At 34.6% G+C, this 15,892-nt stretch overlaps 2 protein-coding genes across 8 annotated transcripts in view; both read left to right on the top strand.

The window, feature by feature from the left end:
- DOCK7 (dedicator of cytokinesis 7) overlaps positions 1 to 15,892 on the top strand; it is a 325,545-nt gene that overhangs the window by 228,044 nt on the left and 81,609 nt on the right. For all 7 annotated transcript variants that reach the window (XR_005215342.1, XR_005215344.1, XR_005215343.1 and 4 more), the window contains 3 exons: positions 1,916 to 2,055; positions 6,842 to 7,011; positions 7,967 to 8,121. Coding sequence is in view for 1 of the 7 variants with exons in the window: in XM_037827046.1 (XP_037682974.1) it covers positions 1,916 to 2,055; positions 6,842 to 7,011; positions 7,967 to 8,121 (465 nt within the window). In the remaining 6 variants the exon portion in view is untranslated. The remainder of the gene's footprint in view (positions 1 to 1,915; positions 2,056 to 6,841; positions 7,012 to 7,966; positions 8,122 to 15,892) is intronic.
- Positions 13,639 to 15,516, top strand: LOC119527225 (reticulon-3). Its single transcript, XM_037827050.1, has one exon. It carries the CDS (start codon positions 13,762 to 13,764, stop codon positions 14,470 to 14,472), a length of 711 nt encoding a protein of 236 aa, XP_037682978.1. The 5' UTR covers positions 13,639 to 13,761; the 3' UTR covers positions 14,473 to 15,516.

Below are 15,892 nucleotides of genomic sequence, written 5' to 3' on the forward strand. Positions count from 1 at the left end.
TTATATTTGTGAAAAAAATTTTAACACTGGAAGAAATTATAACTAATACTCATTGAGTAATAGTTGGATGATAGGCTCAGTTCTAAGTGCTTCATAAGTATAAATTTATTTAGTCATCAGAGCAACTCTATGAGGTAAGTTCTATTATTATTCCTCTTTTACAGATGAAGAAACTGAGACACAGAAAGGTTTGTAACTTACTCAGGGTCACACAGAACAATGTGGTAGAGCCAGGCTTTGAACCAAGGTACATGCTGGCTCTGTTCTAGAACCCAGGCTCTTATTCACTGTGTTGTACTGCCTGTTACAGATTCAGGCACATATATGTGAATTCACCTACATAAACTCACTTATTTATATGTCTTTGCAAGTTGGGTTCTCTGGAAACTGACACTGAGATGGAGTTTGGGGTGTAAGATGTTTCTAGTGATCAGTACCGTGAAAGGAAGGAGGATAAAGCATAATTGAGCAGAGAAAGAAGTCAAACTGCAATGCAGAACTGACAAAGCCCTGACCAACTCTCTTGCATCCAGAAAAATCCAAAGGAAACTAGATGGTTATTTATAGGTTTTCACTGCATGACACTTGACTTCAAAAGCTATTAGTTTCCCTAGCTATTGTAACAATAGCTAAGGGCTATTATAACAATTATTAGTCCTATTGTACAGGTTGAACTTAAGGGATTTTGTGGTTTTTGGCATTAGTGAAGCCTGAATTTTATTCCCTCCTAGTAAAACACTTTCTTAACCTCTTACTGTCTAAAGTAAAGTTGATCTTAAGCTCTTCTTAATTTTATTTTTGAAATATTTAATTTCTGAATCAGTTACAATATAATACCCTAGGATAGATCTCAGCCACATATGCATAGAAGCAAATTTTAAACTTTACTTAGAAAGACTGGAAAACATCAGAGAGCTCCCACAACTCTTCTCTTTACCTTTATAAAAAGCTTATAAATCCGTCTATTTCTGCATACTCTTCTACCAGGCTCGCACATGTCTTTCTGTAATGGAGAAGTCTGGTATTTTGTTTTCTTCCTCTTTCTCCTGCCAAAAGTGGGGCTATGCAGTCAGAGACAAATTAATCTTAGATAACAGTTCCTAAAACCTTTGATGAGACACATTTGTTTCTATATGACTCCCTACTGAACATCCCACTCACCCAGGATGTTCCCATAGAAGTTTTTCCATTATCTTGTCCCCACTTTCTCATCTAACTACATAATTTTTGTATTCTAGCAGATAGAGACATCCCTCTTTTCTGCAGAGAGGATGGAGGAGACATTTTATATACTAATTAGGAAAATGATTTCTCTGTAGAGAAATTTGAAATATATTACTATTCTAAGAAACCAATATGGATGGTCTGAAGATGAGGTTGAGGATGCTCTTACCATGAAGTATACCTTGTGTGATATTTTGCATATTAAAAAATGTTTAAAACTTTTCAATTAATAAGTGGATTGAAAAAATGAAAATTTTCCAGAGTCCAGAGATAGAATGTCCTCTGAAAAATAATTTTACTGGTAAGTATTTGAAATTTCTGACTATGAATATTTCCTTTGCACTCTGGGATGAGCACATAAGTATAACATTTGGATTTAGTTGCATTTTTTTTCCTTCAGAATGTCATATTGAAACATAATAAGGCAATAAAGGTGAAAGCAGATGGAAAGGGTTCATATGAGAAAAAGGAAATAAAAAAATAGAAGTGTGATATCATCATAGCTTCCTATGTTGAAAATAACAGCAGTTACTTTTTCCAGTGCTAATAATAGTAATAACTAAAGAAAGTACCCCTAGGTACAGTTTATCTCACTTTCAGATAATGCTTACATTTCATCTGGTATAATGCTGTTTGTAGGATATTTTGTTGCACAGCTATTACAATTTTTTTCTACTCCACTCCTCAACAGAGTTCTGGATTTTCTACAAATGTACAGGATCAAAAGATTGCAAATATGTTTGAGTTGTCTGTGCCTTTCCGTCAACAGCATTATTTGGCAGGACTTGTATTAACTGAGTTGGCTGTCATTTTAGACCCTGAGGCTGAAGGGTAAGTAGTTTTTTCTTTAATACTTTTTATTATTATTATTATTATTATTAGAGAAGTTATAGCTTTCAGAAAAATCATGCAGAAAATACAGAGCTCCAAATTCACACACCCCCCAATTATACACCCTTGCATTAGTGTAGGTGGTACATTTGTTACACTTGGTGAAAGAATATTTTTATAATTGTACTATTAACTATATTACATAGTTTGCAATAGAGTTCACTGTATTGTACAGTGCTGTGGTGTTTTCTAAATTTTTATTTTAGTGACATATATACCATCTAAAATTCCCCCCCTTAACCATATTCAAATACATAATTCAGTGGTGTTAATTACATTCACAATATAGTGCTACCATCACCATTCCATATGACTAAAACTTTTCTATAACCCCCAAAAGAAATTCTGTACCAGTTTAGCTTTGACTCCTCTCCAGCCCTTCCCCAGACCCTGGTAACCTGTATTCCAGTTTCCAACTCTGAATTTGGTAATTCTAATTATTTCATATCATACAATATTTATCCTTTTGTTTCTGGCATATTTCACTCAACATGATGTCCTCAAGGTTCATCCAGGTTATCTTACGATGAAATCTGTTGATGCACAAAAGTTTTTACTTTTGATGAGGTCCCATTTATCTACTTTTTCTTTTGTTGCTCATGCTTTTGATGTAAGGTCTAAGAAACCATTGCCTAACACAAGGTTCTGAAGATGTTGCCTTACATTTTCTTTTAGGAGTTTTATAGTCCTCTTTTATTTAGGTCTTTGATCCATTTTGAGTAAATTTTTGTTTGTGTGATGGGGTCACCCTTCATTCTGCGTATGGATATCCAGTTCTCCCAGCACCATTGGCTGTTTATTGTTTCCAAACTCAATGAACTTGGCACCCTTGTCAAAAATTAATTGGCCATGGAACTTTCAGTTGATTCCATTGTTCCACATATCTGTTCTTGCACTAGTAACTTTGACTACTGTAGGTTTGTAAAATGTATTAAAATCAGGAAGTGTGAGTCCTGCAACTTCGTTCTTTTTAAAGATGATTTTGGCTACTTGGGTCCCCTTACCCTTCCAAATAAATTTGATGATTGGCTTTTCCATTTCTGCAAAGAAGGCTGGGATTGGGATTGTATTGAATCTGCAAATTGCTTTGGGTAGAATTGATGTCTTGACCATATTTAGTCTTCTAATCTATGAACATGGAGTATCATTTATTTCTTTTAGCAATGCTTTCTATTTTTCTGGATATAAATCCTTTATATCCTTGGTTAAATGTATTCCTTGATATTTGATTCTTTTAGTTGCTATTAATAATGGAATTTTTTTCTTAATTTTCTCTTTAGATTGTTCATTACTGGTGAATGAAACACTACTGATTTTTGCATGTTGATCTTGCACCCTGCCACTTGGCTGAATTCGACTATTAGCTCTGGAAGCTTTGTTGTCAATTTTTGTGACTTCCTCTATATGGGATTATGTCATTTCTAAATACTGAAAGTTTTACTTCTTCCTTGCCAATTTGGATGCCTTTTATTTCTTGTTCTTGCCTAATTGCTTGGGTAGAACTTCCAGTACAATGTCAAATAGCAGTGGTGACGGTGGGCATCCTTTTCTTCTTCCACATCTTAGAGGGAAAGCTTTCAGACTCTCACCATTGAGTATGATGTTAACAGTGGGTTTTTCATGTATACCTTTTATTGTGTTGCAGAAGTTTCCTTCTATTCCTAGTTTTCTAAGTGTTTTTATCAAGAAGAGGTGCTAGATTTTGTCAGGTGACTTTTCTGCATCAGTTGAGATTGTCATGTGGTTTTTTCCCTTCACTCTGTTTAGTTAGTTACTAGGATTCTCTAAGGAAACAGAACCATCAGGAGATATCTGTAAATATTATGAGATTTTTTAAGAATTGTCTCATGTGATTGTGGGGATGCATGAGTCCAGATTCCATATGGCAGGTTGCAAGGTGAGAACTGCAATGAAGGTTTTCAATGAATTCCCCAGGAGCAACTGGCTGGCTGAAGTAGAGATGAAAATTCTCTCTTCTGACTGCTGAAATCATCACTTCTTTTAAAGCCTTTGCCTGATTGGATGAGACTTCTCTGATTGTTTAAATCCATGAAATAATTCTTTTAGTAACATTCAGGCCAATGCTTGCTTGAACAAACAACTGGACACCAAAACCTGGCCAAGTTGACCCATGAACTTAACCATCACATGGTATATTACATTAACTGAGTTTCTTATGTTAAAAATCCTGGGATAAATCCCACTTGATACTGTGTACTTGGATAAATCTCTTGCATAACTGGGCTAAATCCCACTTGATCATAGTGTGTAATTCTTTTAATTTGTTGTTAAATCTGTTTGCTAATAGTTGATAATTTTTGCATCTATGTTTATAAGGGATATTGGTCTGTAGTTTTCTTGTGGTATCTTTATCTGGCTTTGGTTTTAGGGTGATATTGGCTTTATTGAATGAGTTAAGGAGTCTTCCCCCCTTCAGTTTTTTTGGGAGAATTTGAGTAGGTTTGGTGTTAATTGGTTTTAGAATGTTTGATAGAATTCATCTGTGTAACTATCCTGTGCCTTTTTTTTATTGGGAGGTTTTTGATTATTGATGCAATCTATTGAAGTTGTTCTCTTGAAATCTTGTATTTCTTTAGAGTCTGTGTAGGTTGTTTGTGTGTTTCTAGGAATTTGTCCATTTCATCTGTATTCTCTAAATTTGTTGACATAGAGTTTTTATACTAATCCCTTATAATTGTTTTTATTTCTTTGGGGCATTAGTAATGCTCCCCCCAGGCCCCCCACCTTTTATTTCTGATTTTGATTATTTGTGTTCCTCTCTTTTTTTCTTAGTCAGTCTAGGTAATAGTTTATTGATTTTATTGCTCTTTTCAAAATACCAACTTTGGTTTTGTATTTCTCTCTTTTTTAAATTCTCTATTTTGTTTATTTCTGCTCTAAACTTTATTTCTTTCCTTCTATTCACTTTGGGTTTAGTTTGCTCTTCTTTTTCTAGTTCTTTCAGTTGTGCAGTTAGGTCTCTGTTTTGAGCTCTTTCTTCTTTTATAATGTAAGTATTTAAGGCTGTAAATTTCCCTGTAAGCACTGCCTTTGTTTCTTGCCATAAGTTTTGGTATTTTGTATTCTCACTTTCATTCATCTCAAGATATTTTCTGATTTCTCTTGTGATTTCTTCTTTGACCCAATGATTATTTAAGAATGTGCTGTTAACTTCCATATATTTGGGGATTTTTCAGTGCTCTATTATTGATTTGTAGCTTCATTCCATTGTGGTCAGAGGTATGCTTTTTATGGTTTCAATGTTTTTAAATTGGAAGAAACAGAAAACCTTGGTTCAAATTGTCTTCATTAATGGAAATGAGAGAAATATAGGGTTTTTACCATTGTATAATCAGGAGCTCAATGATGTCTTCAAGGTTCTGGGTCATTACATCTCAGCTGTACTTAAAGCTTCAGCTTCATCCTAAATCTAGTACCTTTTAAAGAGATAATTTAAAAAAAGCAAAATTTACTGTGCAACACTGTGCTTAGCATGTTTCATGTAACTTAATTCTCACAACCATTGTATGAGGTAAGTTCTGTTACAATCCTCATATCATAGATAGGGAAACTGAGACTTCTTAGAAAGGTTGAATTCTTCATAAAGGTCATTTAGCTATTAAATGATGAATCTGCTACAGTACCATGTTCTGAGTACTCAAAATTGTTAGCTTCAAAAAAAGAGAGTAGGTATTGAGGAATTAAATGGACGACCTGGTATAGACTCTATATCAGGAACTTTATTACTGAATTAATAACGTAACAGTCTATTATTGATAGAAATAGAATGTAAACTAGAGGAAACTGTAGGTTCAAGTGAAGATGTATTTTCAAGATAGTCAAGTCATATTTGAAGAAAGAAGGGAAGATCTTAGTGAGAATAGACATTGAAGCTATTAAAGAAAAGATGGGATTCATTGAACACATAGAGGAATTACCTTCTGTGTAAGGTAAGGAATTAATTTTTCTGATACAAAGGGAAAGAAGATTGGTTGGATGTAAAGATGGAGATGTGTAGAGCAACTTCAGAATGGCCTTTTTGTCCTATGGAAAGTTGGAATCTTCTACTGATATTATTATTGAAAGGCCTAAGGAGAGGGAATGGTATCTGAAATTGATGCAGGGTGTAGCATTAAGGACCAATTGAAGTTTGAATGGGTGAATTTTTAATTGGAATGGCTTGCATAGCCAAAATGCCTTCAATCTAAGAAAAGAGGCAAACAACAACAACAACAATAAAAAACAGTATGAAGGTGAGAGTGACCTTTACTAATATATTAGCTCATTTGAAACGGAGGGGTCATGAGAGTCCAGGAAAGTTGTAAGGACCCAAATGAAGTATAAGCAAGGAAGTTCAGTGTAAGTAGAGAGCCACAGGCAACTCCAGCCTATGGATTACATAATCCATTAGGTAGAGGATTGTTTTTTTTTGTTTTTGAGAAAAACAAAAAAAAAAATCATCTTTTGGTAAATGTGAAAAGATCTGATTTTATCAAATGACTTTTTTTTTTTTTTTGCTTTTATATATAACTGTGAGTGGTCTTAAGTTCTTTAATGTTCAAATGCAGTAATAAGGAGGAATGTTTCATAGGAATACTTGAAAATGTGTGATAAAGTTAAGAAGTTGAACAAAATTCACTCAGTACCATACTTAATGTTTGCTTTAAAGATATAAACTAATTCTGTGGCCTCACTACTATTGCTTCTTCATCTTCTTTTTAAATAGTCTGTTTGGATTGCATAAGAAAGTCATCAATATGGTACACAATTTACTATCCAGTCACGACTCAGACCCACGGTTCTCTGACCCACAGATAAAGGCCCGGGTGGCCATGTTGTACCTACCTCTGATTGGCATTATCATGGAAACTGTACCTCAGCTGTATGATTTTACAGGTATTTAGCATATTCAAGATGTATTTTAAAGGCAGAGCCAAATGTTTAAAAGTGTTAGAAAATCTCTCAAGGATAAAAATCTTATTTTAGGAAAACCAAATACACTGATAAAAGTGAACTGGAAATACTTAACTACATTACTGAAAAATTATTGAATGTGTAAGAGAATACATTGCAAAATTCCTGTAAGTAGTTCTTTTGATGAATTTAAAAATAATCATTTTTTAGCAATTCTATACCTTCTTTTTTTAGGAAATAGTTTGTGTGAGTGTATATTAATGTTTGTCACCATCAGTCTCAGTTACATTTGAATATATATTTGGAGTTAACATTCACCTGAATACGTAGAGTTGTGTTTATTGCTAACTTTGGTTAATGAATTGAAGTTATGTGGCTTTTTAAAAACTAGAAGCCACAAAATGTTATTGCTTTGGCTTTGCATGTTTATAATTTATTTAAATTCTTTCATTTGCCATGAAGAATACATTGTAGGTTGCATTTAAACTGGCAAGTAACCTGATAAATTACTTCCAGTTCAATTTAAACAAAAATAAACATACATAAAGTACGTAATGTGCCAACAACTCTGGCAGGTGAAACAAAGATAACCAACTCCTTACCTTTAAGGGACTTATAGTTGTGTAGGTTTCCTAGTGTTTTGCTCACTAAAATGGGTTTCCTTACCTGAAGGCAGAAATGTTTATATGTTATTATATCTTATTTTACTAGCCAGAATTCCCTACAAAACCATAAAAATAACTGTACTTACGAGTAAGTGGTTAAAATATTCTTTTATTAACTTAAAAAATGGAAGTAAATCTAATGATAAATATTACATGTTAAAAGGTTTCTCTTTTAAGGAATAATGGAAAATAGGAACGGGAATTGCATGCTTAACAATAGTTAGTTGAGCTAACTGAAATTTTATTTAATTTTTTGAATTATTTTTCTTCAGAAACTCACAATCAACGAGGAAGACCGGTTTGTGTAGCTACTGATGATTATGAAAGTGAGAGCGGAAGCATGATAAGTCAGACAGTTGCCATGGCAATTGCAGGAACATCAGTTCCTCAACTAACAAGACCTGGCAGTTTCCTCCTCACGTCAACGGTAAAAATATTCATACAGAAATATTTTCTGGAAAGACAGATATTCACAAGGATGTACCCTTAAATAAATGAGATTGTTACATTAGCTGATGCAGCAGGGCTCTGAATTTCATTTATTTTATGGAAACATCCAAGGTTTTGAGAATATTACCTGTCTTATACTGAGTTGTTTTAAGACCTTAAAGTTTGTGGTATAAAATAACCCTGTATTCTATCATTCAGAACTTTGAGAATTGCCTTATTATATCTAGCCCATTCTTCTTTATTTTTCTTCTTTATTTTTCTTAATCCATTTCATTCTATATCAGCTTTATGGAATATTTTCAGTTGTTTAGCAATTGAGATTTCTAAAAAGTCTTGGTTACTGTTTTTTAAAAATGGATATTATTCTCCCCCTCATTTCCTCTTTTAGAGAGGGAAGGAAGTGAGGATGGGGTGGGGGAAGCAGTCTGCCAGTAAGCAAGATCAAGATTTAAAGGTTTTAAATGATTTTGTTTCCAAAAAATACAGTAGTCTTCATGGAAGCTGCCCTACTTGATAACTTCCTTTAAAAACAACTTTATCACATATTTACATGCTATAAAATTCACCCATTTTAAGCATACAATTTGTGGTCTTCACTATATTTACAGAATTGTGCAGCTATCACTACAATCTAATTTTAGAACATTTCCATCACCCCAAAAAGAATCCTTGTGCCCAGTAAGAGCCATTCCCAAATTTTCCCCATCACTAGCCCTAGACAGCAACTAATCATATAGTTAGAATTATGCCATGTGTGATTTTTTGAATCTGACTTCTTTCACTTAATTTTTTTGATTCATCCCTGTTAACAAATCTCAAATTCATCATGCATGGATCTGCACTTCAATCCTTTTTATTTCTGAATAGTATTCTACTGTATAAAAATACCACATTTTATCCTCTCATCACTTACTGGTGATTTGGGTCATTTCAGTTTTTGGCTATTATGAATAATGCTGCTGTGAAGGTTCATGTACAAACATTGTGAGGTTGTACATTTTCATTTCTCTTGAGTAGATAACTGGGAGTGGATTTGTTGGGTTATACACCATTTCTATGATTAATACATTGAGAAACTGCTAAACTCTTTTCCGTTGTGGCTGTTGCATTTTACATTCCTATCATCAAAGAATAAGGTTTCCTGTTTCTCCACATCCTCACCAACACTTGTTATTATATGTCTTTTTTTTATAGCTACCCAACTAGGTGTGAAGTGGTTTTGATTTACATTTTCCATATCACTGATGATGTTGCGCATCTTTTACATATGCTTTTATGGCCATTTGTATATCTTCTTTGGAGAAAAGTTTATTGAAATCCTTTGCCATTTTTTTTAAACTTTCTGTTTTTAAATACTTTCAAATTTACAGGACAATTGCAAAAAGACTACAAAATCAATACAGTCAATTCCAACGTATCCCCACCCACCCACCTAGATACCCAGAGCCACCAGCTTTTAACATGTTGCCACATTTGTTGTATCATTCCATCCATGCCTCTATCCATTCGTCCATCTAGCTGTCTGTTTATCTGTTTTCTAGATATTTGTGAATAGGTTGTATGCTCTTTGAACATGCTCTTTGAACACTTAATACTTCCACTTATATTTTTTAAGAATAAAAATATTTGCTTATATAACCACCTTAGGTACAGTTCTCAAGTTCAAGAATTTAACATTGATATAAAGCTTACAGTCTATTTGTCAGTGTTTTCTTACGTCCCAATAATGTCCTTTTGGGTATTTTCTCCTCCACTGTTAGATCCAGCCCAGGATCATGTATTGTATTTAATGGTAATTGTCTTGTTAGTCTTTTTTTTTCTTTAACTGTGGAAACATAAATACAACATAAACTTTTCCATGTCAGCCACCCCCAAGCATACAATTCAGTGGGATCAATCACATTCACAATATTGTGCTTACCCTTACTGCTATCCATTACCAGAGCTTTCCAATCACCACAGAAACCCTGCATTCATTAAGTCCTAACTTCCCATTTCCCCTCCCCCTGCTCCTAGTACTCTGTACTCTATTTTCTGTCTCTATAAATTTGCATAGTCTAGTTATTTCATATAATTGGAATTATACAATGTCTGTCCCTTTGTGTCTGACTTTTTTCACTTAGCACATGTCTTCGGGGTTTATCCATATTGTAGCATGTATCAGAACTTCATTCCTTTTTATGACTGAATATTCTGTTGTACATGTATACTACATATTGCTTATCCCCTTATTTGTTGAAAGTCTTTTGGGTTGGTTCTACCTTTTAACTATTGTGAATAATCCTGCTATGAATATTATTGTACAAATATCTGTCCGAGTCCCTGCTTTCAATTTTTTGGGTACATACATAGAAAATGAGATTGCCAGGTCATATGGTAGTTATATTGTTTAGTTTTTTGAGGAAGCACCAAACTTTCCACAGCACCTGTACCATTTTACATTTCCAACAACAATACACTAAGGTTTCTATTTCCCCACATTCATTCCAGCACTTACTTCACTTATTTTCAGATTTTTTTTTTTTTTTAAATAGTAGCCATTCTGGTAGGTATAAAGTGATAACTAATTATGGTTTTGATTTTCATTTTCCTAACAGTTAGTGATATTGAGCATCTTTTCATGTGCTTATTGATCATTGGTTTATCTTCTTTGGAGAAATGTCTATTCAGGTTCTTTGCCTATTTTTAAATTGAGTTGTTTTTCTTTTTGTTGTTGAATTGTAGGAGTTCTTTATACATTTTTGACATTCAACCTTCATCTGATATATCATTTACAAATATTTTTTCCCTTTCCACTTTCTTGATAATGTCCTTTGATGCACAAAATTTTTAATTACGATGAAGTATAATCTTTTTTGTATGTGTTGCTCATGTTGCCATTTTTAACCTGGGTTATTTGTCTTGTTACTGAGTTATGAGTTCTTTATATATTCTGGTACTAGACCCTTATCAGATACATGATTTGAAATATTTTCTCCCATTGTGTAGGTTTTTCTTTTCATTTTCTTGATAATGGCGTTTGATAAACAAAAGTTTTAAATTTTGATGGAAGTCAATTTATCTCTTGTTTGTTGGCTCATGCTTTCTTTAGTTATAAATCCTTTGTTATATCAGAGTCATGAAGATTTACTTCTTTGTTTTCTTCTGAAAGTTTTATGATTTTAGCCCATGTATTTAAGTCATTGATCCATTTTAAACGAGGTAGGGGTCCAACCTTATTCTTTTGCAGGTTGATATCTAGTTGTCCTGACACTGTTTGTTGAAAATACTACCCTTTTCCCCATTCAGTTGCCTCGGCACCTTGTTGAAAATCAATTGACCATAGTTGTAAAGTTTTATTTTTGGACTCTCATTTCCATTCCATAGATCTATATGGCTAGTCTTTTGCCAGTTAACTTCAACTAAAGCTTCTTTAGTGTAGAGAAAGAAATGAAGACATACAAATTTGCTTGTTTTACACCATTTTTAAGATTGTTATGTTTTTTTCATGAGGGTATATTTCATTATTTCAGGAAAGATTTACTAAATATTTTTTGTGTGGGTATCATACCTAGTGAATTGGTGGCCCCAAATTTCATGTGGAGGCTCTCTGACTTTAGAGTCCATCACTCTAGATTAAAGCCTACTCAATTTACAATTTTAATAATTATTTTTATTGTGTAAAATTGTCATCATATAAAAGAATATATAAAGTATATGTCCAAAGTATAATAATAGAACAAACAGCAGTGTACCCACCACCCAGCCTAACAAATGGGACATTGCAAATACCTTTGAAACTTTCCATCTGTCCTCTTGAATCCATTCCTCCCTTTCTTCAAAATGACCGTTATTCTCAATTTTGTTGACCTTGCTTTTCATTTTTTCAAACTTTTCTGATATGAAAAATAGTATATCTGAAAAAGTACGTGAAACATAATACACATGCTTACAAAATATTATAAAGTGAACATGTTTAAAATTACCACTCAGGACAAAAAATAGAAAATTATCTGCACTCCAGAAATCCTTAGCATGTTCTTTTTCAACCACAGCTACCTTCCACCCCCAGGTACCCACTGTCCTGACTAGTGAGGTAATTACTTTCTTTGGTTCATAGATTTACCATCTAAATATGCATCCCTCAACACTATAGTTTATTTTTACATTATGTTCTTAATATTCAACCAGTTATATAAGTAGCTAAAACTCATCTTGTTTTCCTTGCTGTCTAATGTTCCATTGCGTGAATATAGATCAATTAATTTTTCCATTCTATTGATAGTTGCACAAGTAGTTTCTGATCTTTGAATTTTATAAATAGCTATCTGACAAACGTTCTTTTATGTGTATCCTGTATGTATGCATGTTTTAATTTACAGTGTATTCCTAGAAATGAAATTTGCTGAATCTTTTTATCTGCCCAAAGTTTTCCAAAGGGTTTATGTCAATTTTTATTTCCACCTATAAGAGTTCCCATTCTTTTACGTGTTCCTTAGCACTTAGAATTGTCAGATTTAAATTTTTGTCAATCTGGTCATTTATATTTGCATCTCATTTTAGCTTTTATTCCCTGAAGATTTGACAGTGAGCACTTTTTTCATATGTATGTTGGATTTTCTTTGTTGAAGTGCACTGAAATTTTTTTCCCATTTTCCATTGGGGAGTCTCCTTTTGTTTATGATTTGTTCTTTTGCCTTTTGAGAAGATTTGTTGATTGGTAATACCAGACCAGGATTATCTCAATCCTAGTTTAACTTGTTCCCCATTCCCATTCTCAATCAACAACTTTACTTCCTGGATTCTTATTTTCCCTTCATTTTCACCCAGAAATTTTTCAATTTTTTGTTAGCCATTTAATGCTTTTAACAAGGTGATCTTTGAATTAATGATTTAGCCTGAAGCTTTTTCCTTTGCAATTTTATTATGAAAATTCCATATCAACCTTCAGTTTCTGCATTGTCATGATTGTATAATGATGGATTTGCTTTGCTAATATTTTGTTTAGAATTTGGAATCTGTTTTCAGAAAAAGGATCTATATCTTTCTCATAATCTTCTTTTCAAGTTTTGATACCAAGTTTGGGATAACCTAAATTGATCTAAAGAGTTTTCCCTTCTATTCTCTGAAAGCACTTGTTTAAAATTGGAATTACTTATTTCTTTGAACATTTGTAGAACTATAGATGAAACCTTCTGGGTCTGCAGTTTCTGTTATTGAAAGTTTTTGAAGTATTGGTTCAGTTTTTTTAATGGCTATTAGACTATTCAGGTTCTCTGTTTCTTTTCACATTAGGTTTGATAAATGTTATTCTCGTAGTTTTCATAAAATTTTTCAATTTCTTGGTGTATAAATTGTTCCTAATACCCTTTATGAACTTATAAATGTCTGTAACATCTGTAGTAGATGTAAACTTTTTCTGTGACTGGATTTTTGTAACTTTTTTCATCTTTCTTAATCAGTTTCATCAGGAATGTGATAAATCTCTTTTTAAAGAACTAATCTGGGGGGAGTCTGTCCTCGAAGCGGGAGGAGTGAAGGGACTTCGGAGAGCTCGCTGCCCGATAATTTTATTTCCCCTCCCTCTCTCCCGCCCCACATCTCTCTTTACCCCTTTCCCGTCCTTGCTCGTGCAGCCATGGCGGAGCTGTCGGCGGCCACTCAGTCCCCGTCGGTCTCCTCGTCGTCCTCCGGGGCCGAGCCCTCGGCGCCTAGCAGCGGCGGGAGCCCAGGAGCCTGCCCCGCCCTGGGGGCGAAGAGCTGCGGGTCCTCCTATGCGGTGCATGATCTGATTTTCTGGCGAGACGTGAAGAAGACTGGTTTTGTCTTTGGCACAACGCTGATCATGCTGCTTTCCCTGGCAGCCTTCAGTGTCATTAGTGTGGTGTCTTACCTCATCCTGGCTCTTCTTTCTGTCACCATCAGCTTCAGGGTCTACAAGTCTGTCATCCAAGCTGTACAGAAGTCAGATGAAGGTCATCCATTCAAAGCCTACTTGGATATAGACATTACTCTGTCCTCAGAAGCTTTCCATAATTACGTGAATGCTGCTATGGTACACATCAACAGGGCCCTGAAACTCATTATTCGCCTCTTTCTGGTGGAAGATCTGGTTGATTCCTTGAAGCTGGCTGTCTTCATGTGGCTGATGACCTATGTCGGTGCGGTTTTCAATGGAATCACCCTTCTGATCCTCGCCGAACTGCTCATTTTCAGCGTTCCAGTTGTCTATGAGAAGTACAAGACCCAGATTGATCACTATGTGGGCATCGCCCAGGAGCAGACCAAGGCAGTTGTTGAAAAGATCCAAGCAAAACTCCCTGGAATCGCCAAAAAAAAGGCAGAATAAGCCCATGGAAATGAAAAATGCAACAGTTACTAAAACATCATTTAATAGTTGTAACGTTGTTACTATGAAGGAACATGCTCCTTGTCCGCTGCAGCCTGCATTCCAAGCTTTTTGTTTTTAATTTGGTGTTCCCCCCCCCCTTTCCCTTTACCCTCAGTATCAAGCAAAGAATTGTTGAACAAAAAGGAAGAGAGAAAAAAAGGACATCTTAGAACCCAAAAGAATAAAGAAAGAATCAAATTAATAGAATAAATCAATGCCTCTAATGGGGGTGGAGCTTTTGCTTGTAGCTTGAAAGGGAAAAGATTGAATGAAGGTAAGGGGGGAGATGGAAGATAAAACATATCTCTTAAGTTCTTCTATCCAATTTCCAGGTATTAATTTTACACAAGTTTCCCATCACAGTTATACCCTTATTTTAAAGTTAAGATATAACGATTAACTTACGTAGAAATTATTTGAGAACAGGAGTGGGATTCTTTCCTATGGGTTTTTTGAGCCTTCTGGTCCCATCTTCCTGCCCCATGATGTGAGCAGCTATTCCTAATATTCCTCTTCTTTGCTTAATTATGTAACTTTCAACTCAATAAGAGCGTATAGGCAATAGTGATCAGTCCTGGTTCCCAGAAAGCCTTATGATTAAAATTGAAAACAGAAAGTGGGACTGGAACGGGAGTTAAAAAGGAGCACTGCTGTGAAGGCCACTCCTTCTCCCATTTATCCCTAGGAAATAAAAAGCTCCGCCATTTGGGAAAGTGGTGTCTGCTTCATTTCTTTTGGACACCATTTCTGAGCTTTAGTTTGAGAACTCATTCCTGAGATGTGCTTTCTTCCCTCTTCCCTATCCACCTCAAGTTTAATAAATATGATTGTACTTCTTATTATGAAATAAATGTCTGTAACTGCTGTACACTGCTGTAAACTTGTTATAGAAAAAAACAGTCTGCATGTGGGCTCCTCAGTCATTGAGTTATTGTAATCCTATATCAGTCCATGGGGGGGGGGGGGAACAGTCTTAAGAAGTTAACTGCAGAAACACAAAAATGTTGTGTGTTGTTTTTTTTTTTCATCTTTTCCCTACAGTTTCCTTCTTCTCATGCTACATCTTTAAAACTGTGCTCATCTTTTTACCCTAAGGACCAAAGCCGATCTGGCTTGAGAGATGTTATGTTTGTGGTTAAGAGATCACAATTAGTGTAGGGAAGTGCATTTTGTGGTTCATAGGGAGTTTTAACTGCTTTGAGACTAGCTTATGGGTATGTGTTATGGTTTCAAGGTTCTTCTCATTTTCAAACACATGAAATGCCTTTGCCATGGCCCTGGGTGCCCCTTTTGCGAGTTTCTCAAGAAATCTTAGGTAAGGGTGATCGGTGACCAGACAGGGCCAGATTGTATTGATGAGCTCTGTGTACAATTAAAA

This window comes from Choloepus didactylus, chromosome 2, assembly GCF_015220235.1.
Source record: "Choloepus didactylus isolate mChoDid1 chromosome 2, mChoDid1.pri, whole genome shotgun sequence".
NCBI classification, from domain to species: domain Eukaryota; kingdom Metazoa; phylum Chordata; class Mammalia; order Pilosa; family Megalonychidae; genus Choloepus; species Choloepus didactylus.